This window comes from Lichenostomus cassidix, chromosome Z, assembly GCF_008360975.1.
Source record: "Lichenostomus cassidix isolate B80296 chromosome Z, HeHo_3.0, whole genome shotgun sequence".
Classification (NCBI taxonomy): domain Eukaryota; kingdom Metazoa; phylum Chordata; class Aves; order Passeriformes; family Meliphagidae; genus Lichenostomus; species Lichenostomus cassidix.
Window position 1 is genome coordinate 61718348 of NC_139511.1, and position 22570 is coordinate 61740917.

Genomic DNA, 22570 nt, shown 5'->3' on the forward strand with positions numbered 1-22570 from the left:
AAGACGAGCTGAGGAGAACAAACAGCTTTAATTCACAAGGTTATTGGGAATACAGACTTCGGAGGCCTGTTTTGTGAGGGAGGCCTCACTGCTACAGCTCCTCTCCTGACAAGGAGCCCCGCGCCCCGCCATCTCCCGCGCCCCGCCATCTCCCGCGCTGGGGCCCAGCAGGGCCGCTCCCCCCGGGCACCCGTGGGACAGCCCGACCTCCCCCGAGGAGCGCAATGGTTCGTCCCGGCGCGGGCGGGCGGGCGGTCCGTGCGCGGTTCGCTTCCGGGTTGCGGTGCGGGCGGGCGCTCTGTGTTTGCTCCTCCCCGCCGGCGCTCCGGCCCGGCGCGGGCGGGCGCTATGCGCAGGCTCGGCCCTTGCCTCAAGATGGCGGCGGTGGCGGATAAACAGAAGCACGAGCACGGGCGGGTGAAGATCGGGCACTACATCCTGGGGGACACGCTGGGCGTCGGCACCTTCGGCAAGGTCAAGGGTGAGCGGCGGAGCGGACCGCGGGCCGTCTGGCGGCCGCCGGGAGCGGGCAGTGCGCGGGCTGAGGTGCCGGGTGGGACTGGCGGTCCCGCGGCGGGAAGCACTCTGGGGCACAAACAGCTTCCTCGTCTGTGCTTGCGGAAATAACCGCTGGGAGCTAAATGCTGCGTTTGTTTGGAGCAGCACTGGGCATGTAGCGAATAAATTATCGAGCTGTCGTATATTGCCTTGGGATGCTCAAGTACGAACTCTCGATGCCCTTGTAAGGAAGGCAAGATTTCTTTCTCTGCAAGAGGAGAAATAAGCGTAAAAAGATGGGTCTGGGATTGTTGGGTTAATTGGTAACACAGCTGGTGCGCAGATACGGAAAAGCTTCATGCTTAATCTGCTTGACCAGAGGTTAGCAAAGTATTTTTCAACTCAGATTTTAAAAAACTTTTCACTCTAGGGCTGGGGATGCCATACTGCTTATTTGAAGGCTAGTAGAAATAAAATACAAGTTAAACTTACCCTTGGTGCCATTCACCACAGGGGGAAGAGGCACATTAGTTTACACTGTTCCTGCAGTGTTGTTGGTGAGAACTTTAAATATTCGGGCGAGCGAATCAAAACCATCCTTTCTCAAATAAGTAGAGCTAGGACCAAGCTGTATTCTTCATAGGGTTTTATGTTTGTTTGTTTGTTTCTTTCTTTCTTTTAGGATTTTTTTTTCTTAGTAGTTGCATAAACCCCCCAGCTTTTGTTTTCAGTGTAGATAATCCATTGTATGTGCTCTGCTCGAGCTCTTTCAACTATTGACACGTTCTGAACAAATTACTAATGTATAGGAAATAGGATGGTATTTTGCTCTAGGAAAGCAGTGAAAAATATTTAAAGAGCAGGGCCCTCTGAGTCTCTTTTGTAAGGCAAGCTAGTAAAGGGACAGCCCCGGGCACTTGGGAACAGTGACTCCTCAGCTGGCAGCTTGGGTTCCATTATTTTCTTGGGGAACTTAAAACTTCCTTAAATAGAGAAAAAAAAATATAATGCAGAGGACAAGCATTAGGTTCTCTTTCCTCATGGGGGGACACTGTGGGTGAGGGGAGGGGTCGAAGATGTGTTTGGTTTGTGGTTTTTTACCCAGCACACTGCACAAAACTAAGATTGCCATACCATCAATGTTCTAATATAATCCTAAATGTAGGAAAGCACTGTTGGCACTGCAGCTTTGCTTTTCCCTATACGATGTACTTAGTTACTTTTGCCTTGCTTCAGCTTTGCTTAATAAAGAACATTTTTTCTGTGATGCACTGAGGTGGTTTTCCACTCAACTGGTTTTCCACTTGAGCACACAATTTCTTCATTTAATACCAGATCTGCAGTTGTTTTCCTGTAATCCTCACCATTTCCTTACCTGGTGATACGGTTTCATCAATTGACATAAAGTGAAAAATGGTAATAAGAAAAATGGTGATAAGTGTGTTCACTCCTTAAAATTCAGTTAGGGTTTTCACTGAGTTGACACGATGTAGGAGGTCATGTATATGGCTCCTTGAAAGTGAATGTTTAATTTTAACAGTGGTGGCAGTCTGAAAAAATCAAACTGGAAGATCAGTGCTTCGCTTGGTAATTGTGAAAGGTGTCCTACTGTAGCTGTCAGATGAACTCGCACTGCTGGTAGCTGTCGCTGGAGTGATTCTGTCAAGTGTAACTGTTCTCCGTGTTGTGCCAGTCTGAGTAACTGCTGAGTGACTTGGTTCACCTGACTGTGCCTCAGACGGGCAGTCACAGAGATGGCTGTTCCTAGCCAGCAGCTAGGCGAAGCTTCAATGCCACAGAAGTGAAAAGATGAGGTGGAAGAATATCTAAACCAATTGTGAGACACATTCATGTTCAGACTTTTTTAAGCACTGCTGGTGTTTTCTGCTGAAATGAGATGCAAACTTTTATTGTTGGATAATTTTTTTACGTTATCTTTCATAAAGAGAACAGTACTCAGGCTTCCACCGGTCCATACTGAGAATATGAGGGATATTACTTAAGGCTCTAAATATACAATAGCTGTTCCAGATCTCTAGATCTAGCTTATCAACACTGGTCTGTATAGACTGCAAACCAGGTGATCTAGGTCAAGGCAACAATAAGAGACCTGGAAATGAACAAAGCAGATCAGTATGGCATCTAATGTTGTGCAGTAATATGGCTTTGCACAGCATGAAGTGTTGTTTGGGGTTTTTTTTCCATGTTAGCTCATACTCTTCAAGACTGCTTTCCTCTGAACTTTGGATTGGCTTTTTGGCCTGCTGCAGAATTGTTTCATTAAATACAGCATCGACTTCTTCGGATTTTTTTTTTCCTCCACAAACTTAAAGACTGATACCTGTATTTCGTGAGAATGTTGTATTTGGTCTGCATGGCCTCATAATCAGTTTTTTTCCCAATTGAAGAACTGTTGAACAATGTTACAGACTGTTTCTCCTGCACTTCTGCCGTCAAAAACAAGTCGCTGCTGCTTTAACACTGCCGCTGTCATGAAAATCTTGGTGCTGTGTAAAGCCACAGTGAACCCTGAAGGCAATTGATGTAATCAGAATATAAAGAGATACAGGGATATACTAGGTCTATTAAATGAATTTCCTTTTTTTTTGCAGTGATTATTTTGAAGGACTGATAGCTACTTGAGGAGTAAGGTGCATTCCCCTTTATAGGTAAAACTTCTGTCAGGTGGTAATGCAAAGTAGCTTTCAGAAAGATAACACTGGCTGCTTACGTTTCTACATGATGTTATCGTCTGGGGTGACGCTTTCACTTCTGTCCTAATGTTGAATTCAAAAGTGTCAGCAGTCTGTTACCAGTTAGTATCTGCTGTTTTACTGGTAACAGATACCTTGAACTGTATCCAGGAAAACAGTTGTATTTCACGATGTGGATGGTTATTGGAAACTTGTATCTTAAAAGGCTAGAATTGCTAATTTCAAATTGAATTAAAGGATGGCAAAAATCACCGAAGGAAATACAGATTGAATTTGAAATGTCTTAAACAAGAGAGCAGGCTTTTTGGGAAATTTCTGCACCTGCACTGAAACACAGTATGTTTTCATTACAATAATTTATTCAAAGCTGGTAGAGTTGAAGTAGAAAATTTGTTTTCTCCCAGTCAATGAATAAAATTAAGGTTTGAGGCTCACAGCCTTGCTCACGACCTTAAAGGCTGTGACAACTAGAGTTGGTTTCAGTCAACTGCAAATGTTACTGTTTTTTACTTTGAATTACTTTGAATGAAAAATTTGTTTTGAAAAGCTCTTTTGTTATATGCCTTGCATACTGAACATAGTTAGTAACTAATGAATTACTTTCTAATGTTTTTCTCAGTGCTGATGAAATTTCAGTCTAAGGTAGACTGACAAATCAGAAGTGAAACAAATCGGCTTAAAGAGATTTTTATAACCCAATGCATACCAGAACTGTGTATTTATATGCTACGCTGTAGACGTGGTAAAAGATATGTGCTATTTACTAAATTAAACAGCTTCTTAAATGTACTTTGTACAGAAAAAGAGGTTGCAGATTCATGTGTCTGACCTATTTTTGCTTGGTTTCTAAAAGGCTGTTCCTTGCTAACAAAAACAAACCTTATATTTTAACTTAGTGGTTAAAGTTGTTTGGTTTTTTTTCTTTTCAAATACTTCTGGTATACTTCAGCTCCCACTATTGATGTGCAAAGACTTTACAATTAGTATAGTTACTTTTCTAATTTTTATCATTTTTAGGATGGATCTTTACTCCTGAGGGTTTGAACATAGGTGATATAATTTGTTTGGTTCCTTTAAAACTTCAGTCACATTTGAAGAAAACAAAGGGAAAGTGATTGCTTTAATTGTAGATCTGGTACAAAGCAAATACATCTCTGGGCACTCACCTGTCACTGCTTTGTGGTCTCTCTAGAACTTGCTATGGATGTGAGCTTTGTCCTGCATTCCTGAGTAGCTCAGATGTGCCTGCCCAGCACTTTGTTAATTGTGGCCATTGTTAGGTAATGGTCCCTCTGAATGAGGGGATGTCTTGCCATTCTAGTCAGAGCTCATCTGTATTTTCGGGCACTCGATGTATCTCAGTGCAGCATTGTGATGGTTCAGGGTCTTGGGTAATCCACTGTTCAGTTCTCTACAGGAATGTTTTGGAAGAATAATCACTCAGATGCTTATCATTGTCTTTGCCTCTCTGTTAAGAACTTCTCATTTGCATTGGTTTTTAGCTCCACATAGAGGCAAAAGGCAGCAGGAAGGTCTTTGGTCTTGTGAATGAGATTTACAGATTGATGGGTGTTTATTTATTCTATCCAGATTATCTGTTGAACACAGAAAGATTTTTGTGGATCACTGCTGTTTAATCACAGCTTCCCATGGATATGTTTAAACAAAGCTTGAAGCTTGGGGCTTAATTAAATACTTCAGTGAGGGTAGGCACCCAGATAAGCGTGTATGGTGTACAGCACAGATCTGATACGAATGTCTCTTCATGTGGATGTCCCTAGAATCTGGTCTGTCTTCAGAAGGTAGGAATCAGGGTGGCAAATGAATGGTACTATACCTACTGCATGCAGCAGCCATACAGATAATGAAGCCTACTAGTAAAAGAGATAGTTAGCTTCTCAGTGTTCCATCTGTAATCCTGTTTTGGGTTTAAGAAAAATATTCTGATGAATTTCACTGTGACTGCTCCCAGTAGCACTTGCAAAGTTAAGGGCTTTAAGAGGGCTAACTGACTGTGAAATAGTTTACACTTCTGTGTTCTTCTGTTTAAAGAACAGTGAAACTGTCCTCACAGTATTTTCCTCTTCTAGGAATGGGTTAGGTTGCATATTTGCATTGCTTTTTGTAATTTCTATTCTGTTCTATTTTTGTGCATTTCTAGTAGTATTTGCCACTTTTAAAAATGGAATAAATCTCTGACGTTAACTGCACAGATTGTGGAGCTGTCAGACTGCTCTAAGGAGAGACACATTTTTATAAGTAAACTGATGAGATACTCATACTGGTAATTCAGAGCAGTTGCTGAAACAGGCTTCTTGAGGGAGGAATAGGAGTGATTTTTTTGGGAACAGTGATCCTTGCAGATAAAGTAGTAGAAGAAATACAGGAAAACATGTTTGAGTGGGTTACCAAGTGAGCCAAAAGCTTGGAGTGACTTAGACAGGGAGAAAAAAATACTTTCTAATTATCAAGGATGAGAGGGTTTTGGATATGCTTTGCTTCCGCCCCCCGCCCCAGCCTGCAAAAAATGTTGTGCTTCAAGACTTCTGCAGGTTAGATTTAAGGTGTTTCTTACATAGTTACATCTTCTAATGATAGAATTGTGGGAGAAATTGGAGTAGGATTGAAGAAATTCCATACCATCTGGTTTTCAATATGCCCAAAGATTGCGGTGTGTGGGATGCTAATGTCTTAACTTGGCTACGTTCAAAAACTGGAAATAATGTCTTAAATGAGCAATTGAGAATATTGACTAAATACTTCCTTGTTTCTTGCAGTTGGAAAACATGAGCTAACTGGGCATAAAGTTGCCGTGAAGATCCTGAATCGACAGAAGATTCGCAGCCTTGATGTTGTAGGAAAAATCCGCAGGGAGATTCAGAACCTCAAGCTCTTCAGGCATCCTCATATAATTAAGCTGTAAGTTTTACTGACTGTAATCAAACTTACTTAGGCAGTAATCTCTTTTTGCTTTCACTGATATGAAGTATGTTTAAAGGGCAACACTACAAACAGTATCTTGTCAGAAAAGTAACCAGCTTCAAAGTATGCAGCTGTGCCCTCTGAAATGTGTTCTCACAAAGCTGATCTTTACTGCAGGCTGGATAGCTTTCATTAGATCTTTGCTTAGAAATTCTTTTGACAGGTATGTAAAAAGTAATGTCATGACAGATATTTCTGGTGGCAGTCATCTCCAGGTTTTGTGTCTACTTCATTTTTCTTTTTCTGTTTATATTTGGTCTTTCTTTTCCTGCTCAGAAAATGAGTTACTAAGAACAGGAGTGTAAAGGTCATTTCTATTGTAAGTTTATTGCATTCTCCCAAAATGTTTTTAGTGATGTGCTGGTCAGTGACATACATTTTTTCAGTGTAGGTAGTGCTCTGCATGATTTTTCTGAATTAAGGATGTACAATTTGATAAATGTGATTGCTATTTCAGAAATTTTCAATATAGTGTCTACCCTTTGTCTAAATGTGGTTTATAAAATGTATTTGATTACATCTCTTAGCTGATCAATGGTTCATCAGTGGATTTCAGAGTACAACTACCTGTGTCCCAGACCCCTCATATCTGGTCTGTGGAAATAAATTATAAGTGGTATTGATTTTCTTTTGCCTCTAATTTCCTGTTAAGATAACCTGCACCTCCAGAGTGCAGGTGACTTCCACTGTCTTAGTCATGATGTGGATGTTTTTTTATTTGGTAGAATCTTAAGACCCCATTGCCACTGGCAGATACCATGTCTATGCCCTCCCTTTAATTTTGCAGCAACTGTTACACTGAAGCTAAATTATGTTGTGTGAGATCAACTTGCTTACTTTTTCAGTGGGTTAGTTTTCAGAAGGCTGTTGAGTTGATACGTCAACAAAATTGCTTGTGCTTTCAGTTTGTCTATGAATGAGTCCAAAGGTCATACCTATAGCCAGAAAAGAAAAGTGTTGGTGTACCAAATGACATATCAGGATGAAAGAGGAACGTGTGCTTGTGTTGTTGTTGAACTGAAGACAGTTCAGCAGATTTCGGATGAGAGTTTCTTTCTCAGGGAATTACAGGGAGATTTTTTTCACTTGCATGTGGACTGCTATAAAGGGAACAAATTAAACAATTTTTAGGTAAGGATATGTAGAAAAAGTCAAAATCTCTTAAATTGTAAGTTTGTCCATAAACTAGTTATTTCAAAGCTTCAAAGATAGGGTTTTTAAAATTTAATTGAAGTAGAAAAAAAAAATAACCAGGTACCGATACTCTTAAATACTATTACTCATCATTTTTAGGAGGAATTTTTTTCTTAGTCTGAAAGTACTCTTTATTTATGGCAAGTGATTTTTTTTGTATGTTGAAAAGCGCGTATTTTTGCAATGCTAGCAAAGTCCTTTTGAAGTCCTTTTTCACTGCACCAGGCTGTTGGTGAGGCAGCACTGTAAATAGTCTTTAGAAATCAGTTGTGCCTCTGAAAGAACAAGGACCGATATTCCTGATAGGGATTATAAATTTTCTGCTAGTCTTGGCAATGGTGGCATCACACAGTGAAAGGAGAGGAAATAACTTCTGAAAAATATTTTCATTCCAGTAGCTGTATATTGGTTGGTAACTATTTTAATCTATATCTTTTTTTCTGATTATTTGTATGACTTTAGTTTTAACTAAATGTAACTAGTGTTTTACTGAGTGTGTAGACTAATAGATACTTTTTCTTATCAGGTACCAGGTCATCAGTACACCCACTGACATTTTCATGGTGATGGAATATGTTTCAGGAGGAGAACTGTTTGATTATATCTGTAAAAATGGAAGGGTAAGAAGTAGTCCCAGTGTACATATCAGTGGCTTGCATCTGTTATTGCATTTGCAACATTACTGTGTCACCCCACACTGAGGGGATATACAGGTTCTTTCTGAGTATCCATGTCAGAATGATACAATTAAAGGTTTATTTTTCTGAAAAAAATACTATGATTAGTGTAGCACAGGATTTATGATTAGAGGGTCACAGGTTTTCTATGAGTACAATCAATGTAGTACAATTTATAAGTGGTGTAGTACAGAATTTTTAACACAACCTAACATAGGATATCTATTCACCTAGACCCTCATAAGATCTGGTCATATCTTAATACATATTTTATTGTATCAATATAACAATCACACTGAAAATCATAGAGAAGAATACAAGTCACTCCGTCCTCAGAGGAAGCAGAGCATGGTAGAAGCATATGTGGCCACTGCAAAGTCCCACATTTCGTTTCTATTTAGGACTTGTAACTGTTTGATGTTAAAAACACTGCTCTGGCTGCTCTTTCCGTTCCGTATGCCATTATAGAGTCGTCCGTGGTTGTGTGCCTGGGAACTAAAGGCTGGTAAGGAAGCAGATAATCAGCCTGGCACCCAGGAATCTTGAGGCTGGTAGGGAGGGGAAGAAGAAAACTGGTTTGTCTACTTGTTTCACAGGATCTCCAGGGCCTGATAATGAGGGAGAAGGCATGAACACATAACTTGCATGGTCACAGAATGGCTGATTGTCTCATAAAACTGATTTTATTAAGCTAACCACATTATCAGGGGCTAGGAGCAAAGGGTACTGCCCACTGCTAAATGTAGGTGTGTTTCCTTGTATTTGGTTAATCAATTAAAATATATTTTATGACTGTGCTTTTTTCTGAAAGTACATATGGTTATATGTTAACATGTTTCAAATCTTTATGTATAACTTTGTCATAGCATTTTTCTTCTCTACTAATCTGTTAATTTACAATGGCTGGGGGTAAACCAGATGGATATGTACCCAGTTGGAGTAGCTGAAAACTGTTTTTTCAGTATCAACCATTATGGGAAAGCTGCCCTTATTACTGTCTTCTACTATTAGAACAGCTTCTGTGAAAGATCTGAAGTCCCTTTTTATGGACCATTTAGATATATAGGATGCTTCAGTTAGGACAAACTGATGTGGATTAGGGATGTTTGTAGGAGATGCCCTGCTAAATCTGCTATTTGGGACTAGCTGCTCATAGCATAAATAGCGTCTGAAATTTATAATTTCTCTGCTGCATTTCAGCAGCTTTTGCCAGCTTAAATCTTGCACTGTGCTTAAATGTCAAAGTTCATTGATATTCCAATTAGACAAAGTTAATGTTTGAGTGCTGATGTTTCTAGTTACATAGTTAGTATGTAACATCTGCCAAACCCAGTTTCAAAAGTGTGACTTTCTGAGTGTGTTTAGTCATTTTAGAACTGTGATGTAAACAAAATGATGTAAGATATGAAGCTTCCTGCTAGAAGTTCTGGTAATCTGCTGTATAAAGTATCAAATGATAAGTATAAATGATAAAATCAGCCAATGAGAAAATTTTCTCTAGCTAGTAAAAATGAAAAACAAGTGAACTTCCCCTGTTTCTTAATTATTTAAAATCTTTGTCTGTTTTAGCTTGATGAGAAGGAAAGTAGACGTCTGTTCCAGCAAATCCTTTCTGGTGTGGATTACTGTCACAGGCACATGGTGGTACATAGAGATCTGAAGCCTGAAAATGTGCTGCTTGATGCACACATGAATGCCAAGATAGCTGACTTCGGTAAGTACTGCTTTGTTTTTTTAATATCTGATTGCATTTCTGGTGTTACGTCCTGTTAATTACTGTAGGATATATGAAATAAAATATGTATAGTTGAATATCTGGTGGTGGGATACAAGACAAGAACATGAAGAGTACAAATGTAAAGCAAAATAATGTTCTTGCATATTTATTGAACTTGTTTTCCTCTCAAGCTTGCTTTTGGTATTTTCTGTGACTGGCTGAAACTGTGAACTGATTAGTTTGGTTTTGCTTAACAATATTTTATCTAAAATGCTAAATAGTCTTAGTTTCTGACCTTTCCACTTCAGAACTTACTCCCTCTCTGTTTCACGATCCATAAAATGTAGATGCTTTGCTCTCTTGGAAGGACAGGGCAATTCATCATCTTTAAGAAGCTACAGTGCTGTAGAAAAGTACACTAGTCCTCCTGTTAAATTGCTCTGAATTCACTTTGAAGATGTGAAGAAGATTTGTTTGTGCTAGCTGTTTGTGACACAGCTGCAGAGAAGCCTTGCAGCTAGTTCTTGGAACCGTCTGAGTCAGGAAACCTCACCACATAAACATAGAAAGGTACCCATACTGCTGTGTCATGATAGATCTCTTGCAGACGTAGTGGATAATACCTCCTCTTGCAAATCTACTATTAAAGGTGTTAGGTAATGCTAAGTATTGTAAGTATGTTTTAAAAGTATGGTGTCCAACTGTGTGGGCCCTGGGAATCGTATTGATTTCTCATGTATAGAAAATGCTTTGGGTGAAATGGCTCACATGGTGAAGAAATGAACTACAGTACCTTACAAAAATATCTTCCTGTAACTTCGTGTCAGCAAAACTGTAGCACTCAGTTAATCATGTCTGGTCTGTTAAACACGAGCTTAATAAAAACTTTTGTTTGTTAGAATATGAAAGCTGGCCAGGCTTTACTCTTTATTCTCCCTGCTGACGTGTAAAAGGGCGTAGCTCCCTCTTGGAGACTGAGTTCTTTGGTTTGTGGTAGTCTTGACCATGCAGCCTCCACTGAGGAAACTAGGAGATATTTTCCACAGCTGTTAGACTATACTGAGTGCTGGTAAATGCAGGTGGCCTAGTTTTAAAGCACACTTCTGTTTACAGAGTATCTGAAAAACAAAGTACTGAACTGCAGTGATGCAGGAACCATGTGTATAGTATAGGGTGTAAATTGTGGTAGTTGTGTTTAGTCTTCAGTTTCTTTATTCTGTGTAACCTCTAACAGAATTTTAGGGAATTCTGTGGTAGCTTTTTCCACTTTTGCATTTTAGAAGCAAATGAGGTTTTTAGTACTTTGTTTCTAATGACCAAAATCCTATCTTGCTATACTGCTTCATCTCCCTTAGAGCAGCTTTGTTCTCTGTCATGCCTGTGTCATCCAAATTTAACTGTTTTAGTCTAGGAATGAATATGTTCTCAAATATTTCTAGGCTTTGGATTGATGTTGCTCAGATTTCTGGTAAAATAAATGGAAGATTATGTGACATGCTCATATAAAAATTCTGTAATTCCAAATGTTTTTTCTTAACTGGAATAAATTTGTTAATTTTCTAATTTGAATCACTAGTGGTTTGTTCTAGGTGGCATATGCAGTGTGAAATCATTTTGCTCCGTGAATTTTTAGTAGTTACTCTTATACACTTTCAGGTCTATCAAATATGATGTCAGATGGAGAATTTTTAAGAACAAGCTGTGGTTCCCCTAACTATGCTGCACCAGAAGTAATTTCAGGAAGGTAGTTTCTTTTATATTGGATACATGTGTGCATGTACTTCACTCATTTTGCTGCTTGATTCTAAAGGCTACAAAACTAGTTCAGTTGACAAGCTTGATGCTGAGAAATGGTGGGCTGTTGTATTATAATTTTTCATGAGTGTTTAAAGCTTTTGTGAACTAGCTTTGAATAGTTTCTGTAAGGTCTAATGCCCCAAATCCATTGGGTACACTCTGCCTGCATTGATTTAAAAATTTCATGTACAGCTCAGATCTTGGAAGTAGAGGTGCAGAGTTACAGGCAAAGTCTGCTGTGAAGTTGAGTAGCAGTGAAATATCTGCTGTAGAGTAGATACTCAGGCTGAAGGTAACTTCCCTTATTGTGAACTATGATTGGCAAATCTGCTGTCAGCTACCTACCCTTATAGTGCCTCTTGTTGACAGGAGGTCACATGTCTGTTTTACTCAGGCAGTGGAGCACAATATGTGACATGTTCTGCTATATGGACTTGTCTTAAACTTTCAGCTATGAGGGGATAGCTGACTGCACAGAATCCTCTAAAACATTGATAACAATATATAACGTGGACTTTCTTAGTAGTAGATGCATGTTTCTTTCAGTTTGCCGTTGTGTGAAATTGCATTGTGGATTGTTGTTACACAGTAGAGAGGAAAAACTTTGTACTTGTGCACTGTTACATGCTAGAAAGGGAAGGGCACTGAAGTTCAAGGGAGGCGTGGCACAGAACTGAAATGGTATAGTGCCTGCAAATCAGTTGTCCCAAGTTCATGTGCTTTTAATTACTGTGATGCAATGCAAAAATGAGAGAAAAAAAATTTAAATGTATTAAACACAAATAATTAATAGGTAATTTTTTCACAGGTTATATGCAGGTCCGGAAGTAGATATTTGGAGCAGTGGGGTTATTCTCTATGCTTTGTTATGTGGAACGCTTCCATTTGATGATGATCACGTGCCAACCCTTTTCAAGAAGATATGTGATGGTATCTTTTATACCCCTCAGTACCTGAATCCGTCTGTAATTAGTCTTTTGAAGCACATGCTGCAAGTGGATCCAATGAAGAGAGCAACAATCAGAGACATTAGGTAAAACACTAGCTGATGTCTGATCACAAGATGCTGCAATTACAATAGCATAAATGTGCAGAACAAAGATATTATGCATACAGTTTGTCCATGTTTTTTAAACTGAGATGAAAAATTCAGCTTCTGATGGCTTGGTTTTCGTTCTGATAGTGTTGATCTCCAGTTGACAATGAAATATCTATTGGATACCACAGTAAAACAAATTATATTTAGGTTTAAGACTGCAGTAGCAAAGATGTTGACTTGCATAATGGTTTCCAAAAATTACAGTATATACACTCTGCTAGGGGAAGAAAAATTGTCTTTGCTGTTAGGAACCAGTGCTCTATACTGTAAAGATCTGAGGAAGCTCATTAATGTGATTACTACTTTCATTTGTATTTCTTCAGAAGGCTTTGAAAAGTCATTTGTTAAGATTGTGAATATTCCACATGTAAGATAGCAATTTTTAATTTTAAAACACTGGCATGAATTTGTGTCTGAATGGTTATTACTTCACCAAATACCCATAAGTTAAAGTTTATAGGTAGAGATAGGCATCACAGGCTCCAGATTCCAAGAGAAGATTCTGGAGAAGTTGATTATGTTGACAAATGTGCAATGGGTCAAATAAAAAGAATGGTAGCAAAGAGAACTGGACTTTAGCAGCAGCTTAATTTTCTTTGCAAGAAGCTCTAAGGAAAGAATGTTGCTATACTACCATAGTGAAAGTGCTGCTTCTTTTAGGGTTGGTAGTCAGGAAATAAGCAGTACTGATGTTTTCTCAGTAGAACAAAAAACGTGGCACACCTATCCCTTACTGCTTTATTACAATGGGAAATACTTTCTCTTAGAGATCAAAGCACTGCAAGAACTAAGCCTTGTAAAACTTGAGTGGGTGGGAGCTTACCTTACCTTTGTTATGTTACCTAAGTCTGGAAAAGAAGTAGCGTGAAACAGGTGTTGAAAAATGTTGGTTACATGTTGCGGCCCCTCTGCGATAGTTACAGAACACGGATGGATTTTGAATCCGAAACAGTTCTGTCCTAGTAGCCATATGACATGTCACCTCACAGTCTAAAGGGCAATGTGAGTTTAATTGAATACCCTAATTCTTTTAGGGGTTGCTTGTATGTGCCTGCAAAGGCAAAGGCCTGGTGCCATGAACAGTAAAAAAGTATTCCTCTGGGTTTGGTCATCCCAGCTAGGACTGAGCCTTGCAATGGTATGAGGAAACATTTTTATGCCTCCAAGTTAACTGTTTTTCTGATTAAAATATATTTTGCTTAGCACCTTTTTGCTGAGGCACAGTGTTCCCAAGGTCACACTGAATAGAGATTAGTGCACTGTACTTGTTGGGCTGGAATAGAATTGAATTTTTTCACAGTATCTTGTGTAGGGCTGTGTTTTGGATTTGTACTGAAAACAGTCTTGGTAACAGGTGGATGTTGTAGTTACTGCTGAGCAGGCTTTGCACAGAGCCAAAACTTTTTCTGCTCTGTCCCCTCAGAGCAGGCTGGGGGGGTGCATGAGTAATTGTGAGGGTTCACTGCTGGGGCAGCTGACCCTAACTTACCACAGGCTTATTCCATACATATGGGGTTATACTCTGTAATAAAAATTAAAAATAATAAAAATTGGAGGAAGGCTAATCGGGGTGGTCTGCTGGTCATCAATCAGTTGATGATGGGCAGTTTTTTGTATTTGTATTACTTGTCTTCCTTGGGTTTCATTGTCCCCTCTTTGTGTTTTTGGATTTTTTTTCTCAGAATTTTTTAAAACAAATTTCTAATTATTAAACTGTTCTTATTTCAATCCACAAGTTTGCACTTCTACTCTTCTGAGTCTGCCCCTCATTGCCACTGGAGAGGATTAAGCTAGTGGCTGTGTGGTGCTTAGTTGCTGGCTGGGGTTAAACCATAACAGTCATATATTTGCCACCCAGTGCGGGGCATGAAGGTGTTGAGATAATAATAGATTTAAACAGAGCATATTGGATAGAATTTATAATTATTTTATCTGTATAATGATTGTTGGTCAGAATACTGATTTATCTGTTCTCAAGATTGATTTATCTGATCTCTTCAGGTTCCATTTTTTTGATGTACATGTTAGAGATTTGGGTTGTTTTTTGCAATTTGCTATGCTATGCTTTGTAGTGCTTAGGGTTTTGTTGTTTTTGGTTGGTTTTTTTTTTTTTTTGGGTTGTTCTTTTTTTGTATTAGAACATTGGCCTTGAGCTTAGCCTGCTATTTGGGCTCTGTACTGAAGCTGTTACTCTGCTTTGGGTACCATCCCATGAAGACACTTAAAAACGATACATTTTTGTGCAAGATTTTTTTCAGTGGAGTAAATACAGAACGGCACCTTCATCACACTCTTCTGTGATGTATTCTCCTCATTGCCATAACTTCAGTATCTTGAACAACCCCAGGCAGTTAAAATATTTCCACTGGTATTTCTTAGGAGTATAGTTTATGCTTTTTGTACAAGTTATTTTGGAATATTTCCCAGGCCTCACAGCCAGTGTGGTTACGTGTGGCAAGGCATGTGGGAGAAAATGGGCAGGTAGGACATGATAGAAATGGCATTCTATCCTGAAGCGACAGAATGTTTGAAAGAAAGGTGCCCTTGATATCCCAAAGAGCCCAACTTACTACACTGTGGTGGGGCCTGGCCTGTTCCTGTTGAACACTCAATACTAACCAGCACCCTCAAGGAGATGAGGGGATTTCTGTGTGTGTGAAAACGTACCAATCAACACTTTGGCTAAGCCAGAAACCCAGCTTTCAACTATATAACTTGCTTCTATAACTAAATAACCAAAGTAAGAGTTGTCTTGTTTGGTCAGGAATGAAGCAGCTCCTAGGGGGGAACAGGAGAGGGAATCAGAAGTGTCAGTGCTTTCTGCAGCAGAACAGTCACAAGAACAGGTGGAGGAAGAAATAATAAATGACAAAGTAACCACCTGATTCCTATCGCTAGGTGATTTGTGAGATAGCAAAAAATTTTTTTTTCAGTTTCCTGTAAAATGTGTAGTAAAATCTTGTGCAGGCAGGGTTACTTCATGTACTGTTTTATTGTCTGTGCTAAAAGTTGTCTTGGACTGGCAACCATGATTCTTTCTGCACAGGTTAAAATTAATTTTATATTTTTAAAGAATTTGCTGTTAAAATATTTTCTTTATTTAAATATACTCAGATCTCAGATTTTTTTATTTTATTTTTCAATCTAGGGAGCATGAATGGTTTAAGCAAGACCTTCCAAAATACTTGTTTCCTGAAGACCCATCATACAGCTCTACCATGATTGATGATGAAGCCTTAAAAGAAGTGTGTGAGAAATTTGAATGCACTGAAGAGGAAGTGCTAAGTTGTCTGTACAGCCGAAATCATCAGGACCCCTTAGCTGTTGCTTATCACCTCATTATAGATAACAGAAGAATAATGAATGAGGCCAAAGACTTCTACTTGGCTACAAGTCCACCAGATTCTTTTCTGGATGATCACCACCTGTCTCGACCTCACCCTGAACGAGTGCCATTCTTGGTAGCTGAAGCACCGCGTCCTCGCCATACTCTTGATGAGCTGAACCCACAGAAGTCCAAACACCAAGGTGTGAGAAGGGCTAAATGGCACCTGGGAATACGGAGTCAGAGTCGACCAAATGATATCATGGCTGAAGTTTGTCGAGCAATTAAACAATTGGATTATGAATGGAAGGTAACAAAACAGAGTACCTCTACACTGGACAGCAATGCATTTTTGTTTGAGCTGTGTTGTTACATAGCCCAGAGGTCTGAAACTGCTTTCATGTTCTTAAATTATTCTCCTGTGCCGTCTGTGTTTGCTGTGCCAGAAGGGTTTTGGGGGAGACCGTACATGCTGACAGAAGAAAACGTCCTGCAAAAGTTTTCTATTGGGGCTGTAGGAATATTTTTCTGTTGGCTGAAAAACCCCCTAACAACCCTCAAATTCAACCTATCAGTCTGAAATCACTTTATAAATACTAGTGAGTTGAAATGACAAAAACCATATGCAGTGATTTTCAAGCAGTTCTGGTTAACTAACTGAAATCTCTTTCATACTAGGTTGTAAATCCATATTATCTGCGTGTTCGGAGGAAGAATCCAGTAACAAGTGCATATTCCAAAATGAGTCTGCAGTTGTATCAGGTGGACAGCAGAACATACTTACTGGACTTCCGTAGTATTGATGGTATGTGAAGCATTACTGAAGTTAATTAAATTATATGGGAAATAATTCTAAAAGCAAACATGTCTTTATTTAGTTATTTAGAAGTGAAATAAGTGTTGTCCTTTCTTATTTTAAACCAATCTAATATGTATTAGTGTTTCCTTATTCCTTCCTGGTCTAGTGTACCTGTGATAGATGCTTAGCTGCTGAATCACTTAAATAATTGCTTTTTACCTGTATCAGCTCCTGAAGAGCTCCATTTTGTGTCTGCATTAGAGCTAATAATGGTAGTGCAAAAGGGGACAGGACTGTTGGAGGTGAGATTAGAATCAATTTAAGATGCGTTTGTAGCCTCATCCCAAATTTAAACACTATTTTAGGTCTGAAGTAAGCATGAACAATGTTTTCTAGTGAAGATAAAACTTGACATCTAGGCATTTAAATTTGAGTTGGACTGTACCTTGCTGTATTGGGTCTGTCTGAGATGGGGTTAATTTTCTTCATAGCAGCCTACATAGTGCTGTTTTGAATCTGTGACTAAAGCAGTATTGGTAACACACGAGTGTTGCTGAGCAGCACTGGCATAGTATCTAGCCTTTCTTTTTCCACACTGCTGTGTTGGGAGGGAAGCAACAGCTCTGCAGAGCTGAGCCAGATGGAACAAAGAGACATTCAATGCCATATTATGTTATGCTTAGCAAGGAAAGGGGTTTTGGGGAAGGTAACCTTAAGACTCACTGGGCATCAGTCTGCTCTGGAGATAGTGAGTGGTTGCATTTGCATCACTTTCCCCTCCCTTACTTAAAGTAGTATATTTATTTCTACCCATGAGTTTTCTCACTTTTGCCCTTCCAATTTTCTTCCCCATTGCACTGAGGTAGGTATGAGCTGCAATGCAGAGTCAACCCGCCAGTTCTCGTAGTAGCTAAAATTTGAGGTAGGAATTGTATGCTTGCAGTAACTAAGGTCTTCAAAGCATTTACTTTAAACTGTAGAAAGATATTATAGGTCAGTAACACAGTATACAAAATCTGGTTGGATGAAATGAACAGAGAAGCTAATAGAGATTGACCATGGTGCTTGTTTATGGGCATAGCAGACTAAAGCAAAATTACCTACAGCCAGTGGTGTAGATGACATGTCCAGGAAAACATTGCATGAAAAAAGGACTTTTTTTTTTTTTTTTTGACTGCTTAGAGCCATGCAAATGGGGGAGGGCAGCCTACTACAATCCTGGTTTCAACTTTTGAGGAAATGGAACCCAAGGGCACAGATTTGTCGTATCTCTTCCAACAGTCAAACTGATTTGACACTCCTTCTCTCCACCATGGTTGACAGTTCTCTGTTTCTCTTAACACTTTGTAATTTAAAGTAGCTTTGTGTAAACAGGAGAGATTGCCTTTTCATTCATTTCTCCTGAAATAACTTTTCAGGAGCCAGCTTAGAGCCAAGTTAATGTTCAGTATTTAAAATAAGAACAGAGATGCTTCAGCAGAACACAACTATTAAGATGAAACTATTTTCTCCTTACACTGAAGGTAAACATAAGCTGTTGCCTCCAAGATGTTCAACATTCTATGGTGAAAAGTTTTCAAAAGAGAAGAATAAATTAATGCAGATACTAACAATTATAATGTACTAAAAATTTTTCATAAAAATACAAATAATAACAATGTATAAACACCCAAAACAGAACAAAAAGAGAATAAAAATAAAGTAAATGCAAGAAAAAAATCTACAAACTGCTATTGAACTTAATCTTATGATGCTGACCTGTTTTTGTTTTGAATAATCTAAATTGAACAATTAGCTGCTGAAATCAGTTCATGAAAAAGACAGTGCTGGTCTAAACTACATGTACATAGTTTTGGAGTACAGTTCAAACTACAGAAAGGATTAGCATAAGAACATCTGCTTTTGTGCTACTATGTATACAAGCTTTGGTTTTGTATCAAATACAGTTCGCAAAAGCTATTTATTTATTAATAAATATTTTAAAACACAGGATTTTGAAGTGTGGGAAGGGAGAAAATATTTGCTCTTCCTATAAATGATTTGATACCGATACCCAATTTTCCTCCTCTCTTCCCTTGTCTCCAGATGAAATCACTGAAGCGAAGTCTGGGACTGCAACTCCACAGAGATCAGGTTCTGTGAGCAACTATAGGTCTTGTCAAAAAGATTCAGATGCTGATGCTCAAGGAAAATCTGCAGATACATCCCTTACCTCGTCAGTGAACTCTTCACTTGACTCTTCTACAGCTGATGTAACTCCAAGACCAGGGAGTCATACAATAGAATTTTTTGAGATGTGTGCAAATCTTATTAAAATACTTGCACAATAATTCTGAAAATGGGCTTATTTGTTTTACAGCAATAAGCATGCCTAAATCATAGTCAGATGCTTCCAATTATAATCAAGTTAAATTAACTAAGGCGCTGAAAAGCTAGCCACAGAATGCAATTTTCACGGGGATTAAAATTACTATGGGCAGTTAACATATATTATTTTGAAGCTGGAGTGAATTCTAATTGCCTGCTGTCCAATAGCATAACACAGGTACAGGAAATAATACAGCCTTTTTGGGTAGTGTTTGTAACATTCTACCTTGAGTGCAAAATAGGCTGCCTATAACATTTAAACTAGATGGGCCTCCTTGGTTTTTTTTCTGGTTATACATATATCTGGTGCACTGTAAGTAAACCTACACGTACTAGTTCAGTGATCTCAGTATGACTTGTTGGTCATCCTCTGCAGCTATTACTCAGAACTATCAACATCTCTTAATGGTAATCTGTTAAAACTGCTTTGTTTCTTCCCCCTTTCTTGACAGTAAATAATAACAAATACTTTGATGCGTTACAATATACTACTTTTAACAGAAAACATAATTAAATGCATGCAAATCCAGTCAGTTGGAAATGTGTGTAGGTGCTCTGTAATGCATTGAGGGTGAAAATTCTGTGGGCAGTAAGTAAAACAATTGAGTCCATAACAATGGCAAGAGAGCCTTAAATGCTGAGAAGACTTGGCAATCCCACGGGCTAAACCAAAATGTTGCTTTGTGGAGAAAATGTGAGGAAGTTCCTCTCCTATGCATGCATCTTAGTGTGGTAGCAGCACAGCAGCTCCCCACTGCTACTGTAGGCTGAGAATCCTTTTCCTTAGAAACATGTCCCTGTACTTAAGAGCATAGCCTGAGGGCTGTTTCTTGCTATTCCAGAGTCTGAGATTGACAGGTTTTTAATACACATGTTAATACTTTGATACAGCTGGTTATACTATACAGTATTTGCTATGAAGTGAAAACTACATACATAGGTTTCTAGTTTTTTCCCGGGCCACCTTTATAGAAGACTTTGCTATTTACAGTAACTCGGAATTAAACAGTCTAATTTTTCAGTTAAGCACTGAAATCTGATCATGACAACTTGAGTGCTAATATTCAAACGGTTTTCAGTAGTAGATTGCAATTACTCATAATAAAAATCCTTCTGCATGTATGGTTTTTGCAGCATTTCAGGAAAAAACAACCTTTTATGTTAAAGTCACACGTAGTACTTGCATGAAAATCTTTAGTCTCTTCTAAATTGGACATAATTAGCCATGGTTCCATTTTCAGCTAGCAGTTAGTAGACATAAACAGTCATAAAATATTTAGTTTTCCATTCAAGACTTAGTGTTTGCTTCAGAATGATCTTCATGACCTATATAGTTGCAAAGGTTGCTCCTCCAGGAAAAGGCTGGAAATCCAGGCATCACTACGAACAATGAAACCTGGACTCTTCACATGGATGGAAATTTTTGCCAATGGCTGAGATTTTATCCATGGGAAACTGCTAGCTACAGATACAAGAATAGTTTAAATCCTGGCTAGCTGGCTTCAGTCCAAAAATTCACATGTACAGAATCTGAAGAAACGTACAGCTGCTCTAAAGCCCCAGAAATGCTGTAACTGTGTTCTGAAGTGGGTGATTGTGAGGTCTGTCTAGCGGGTATGTACAAGTTATGACTTCATTTCTTTATCCTCAAGTGGCACAGATGGTCCCTGTAGGGACATTGGCTGTATCACTGTACCTTGAAGTGGAAGATTTTCCAAAGTGGAAGTTAGTATCGGAAGTTTAAACCCCAGACTTCAAGATGCCAACGTGAGGGACCAGCTGCAAATCCTACAACAATGTCCTGTCTTTAGTCTTTTAAGAATTGGTTCTGATGTACTGAATAAATCAATGTGTTCATTTTTGTTACCCTTTATTTTGAAATTATTAAGTATTGCACTTGTATAAACACTACAAACGCACAGGTTTTTAAAATGTAGTAATTCTTCATCTGGAATTGGTTTGGGATCACTTGCATATATTAAACTACTTATAAATGCTGTCTGCTCCTTGCAATGCTGACAATGCGTGCAAGGTGTAAAGATGCAAAATAGTTTTTAATTTTTATATACCTTTTCAGCCCTTTTGTGCATTAAAACAACCCTGGTTTGTCCTTGGTTTTGGTATCAGGAGGTTAAAGCAAGTTTCTGGCAGAAGTGTACAATATGTGTAGTTTTAAATGGAAGTACATTTTTATTGTTACAGTAGCTCTGTTTTGACGGCCAAAGGTTTTCTGATTGAACTGAGATTTTTATAGGGAGTGGGAGGGGTAGAAAGGGGCACTAACAACCTATTTGAACCCTGTTGCCTGTTGTGTGACTTTCCTATGCTTTGTAGATCTTGCTGTTGAAGTTGCTTTCTTCACGTGTTCCTACTGATCTTGCTGACCTTTCCTTCGCATTGCACTAGAAGCTGCCAGTAGGCTGTGAAATGAAGCTTCACTAAGAGCTGCCAGAGTTGTAAGGCAGCTTACGCAGATAGACAAACTGGTAAAGTGTATTACTCTCTATTCCCAAGCTTACTCCTGTTGGAGTCCAATGAGTTTCCATGTCTTTGTATTGTAATTTTTTCAGTAACATGGATGAACCTGGGCTGTCCATGTGCAATATAAGTCATTAGGTAATGGATGAAAATTAATCCTGGTGGTGCAATATGAAAAAAAAAACCAACCCTTTCATGTTTGTCTCTTGATATGATTGTTTAACACAAACTTTGAGCTAAATTTTATTTTACCAGTTGATTATCATTGTAAGATATGAAGTCCTGTTCTTTAACAAAGATGTGCCTACTTCCTGTTAATTTCTTTTGACAAAGCTGAATGGCAAAAGTGCTTGTTTATAACTGTATAACTTTTTAAACTTTCAAAACTAAAAACTGAGTAAACATGAAATAATGAACCATCTTGTTTGAACCTGTGTCTATGCTGTTTTCTAGTGTTAAATATATTAGAAGTGGAAAAGAACTGTTAAACTCGTTTTAAATGCAGCAATTACAATTTCAGAAAACATAGCAACATGACAAATTACAGCACAGTTCCCAGCTCGGCAGGCTGGTGTACCAGCTGTGGTTGCCTGATCTGACTGACCCTTTTCCCTAGATCCTGTAAACCGTTTTGCTGAAGAAAAAAAGACTTCGAGACGGACCAGACAGCGAGCACGCTGTGAAAGCCGTCTTTTGGCCCCTGTGGTGATGATGCGCCTCGTGTCGCATCTTCGCTCAGCCTTGGCCTCGCACCACGAATGGAGCTTTTCTCCTTGTGTTGGGCCCTGTGAGGAGGGAGCAGGTTTAAGCCCTGGAGCCTCTCTTCTCTTTTTGTTGAGGTTTTTTGTGTGGGTGGGTGTTTTGTTTTGTTTTTTTTTTTTTTTTTTAATTTGTTTTTTTGGTGTATGTGTGCGTGTATTTTT

General features: G+C 38.8%; 1 protein-coding gene across 1 annotated transcript; it reads left to right on the forward strand.

The window, feature by feature from the left end:
• The first annotated feature begins 301 nt into the window (after window positions 1–301).
• PRKAA1 (protein kinase AMP-activated catalytic subunit alpha 1) lies at window positions 302–22066 on the forward strand. Its single transcript, XM_085041800.1, has 9 exons — window positions 302–481; window positions 5990–6131; window positions 7915–8008; window positions 9635–9779; window positions 11439–11526; window positions 12388–12612; window positions 15827–16313; window positions 16682–16808; window positions 18888–22066. Exons 1-9 carry the CDS (start codon window positions 349–351, stop codon window positions 19130–19132), a joined length of 1686 nt encoding a protein of 561 aa, XP_084897926.1. The 5' UTR covers window positions 302–348; the 3' UTR covers window positions 19133–22066.
• The last annotated feature ends 504 nt before the right edge of the window (window positions 22067–22570 follow it).

Bases quoted from the DNA above. Each gene is read 5' to 3' on its own strand.
- PRKAA1 (XM_085041800.1), top strand. From the start codon at position 349: ATGCGCAGGCTCGGCCCTTGCCTCAAGATGGCGGCGGTGGCGGATAAA. The intron at 9,780-11,438 runs GTAAGTACTGCT...ATACACTTTCAG, and splicing joins TGCCAAGATAGCTGACTTCG to GTCTATCAAATATGATGTCA. The intron at 11,527-12,387 runs GTAGTTTCTTTT...ATTTTTTCACAG, and splicing joins CCAGAAGTAATTTCAGGAAG to GTTATATGCAGGTCCGGAAG.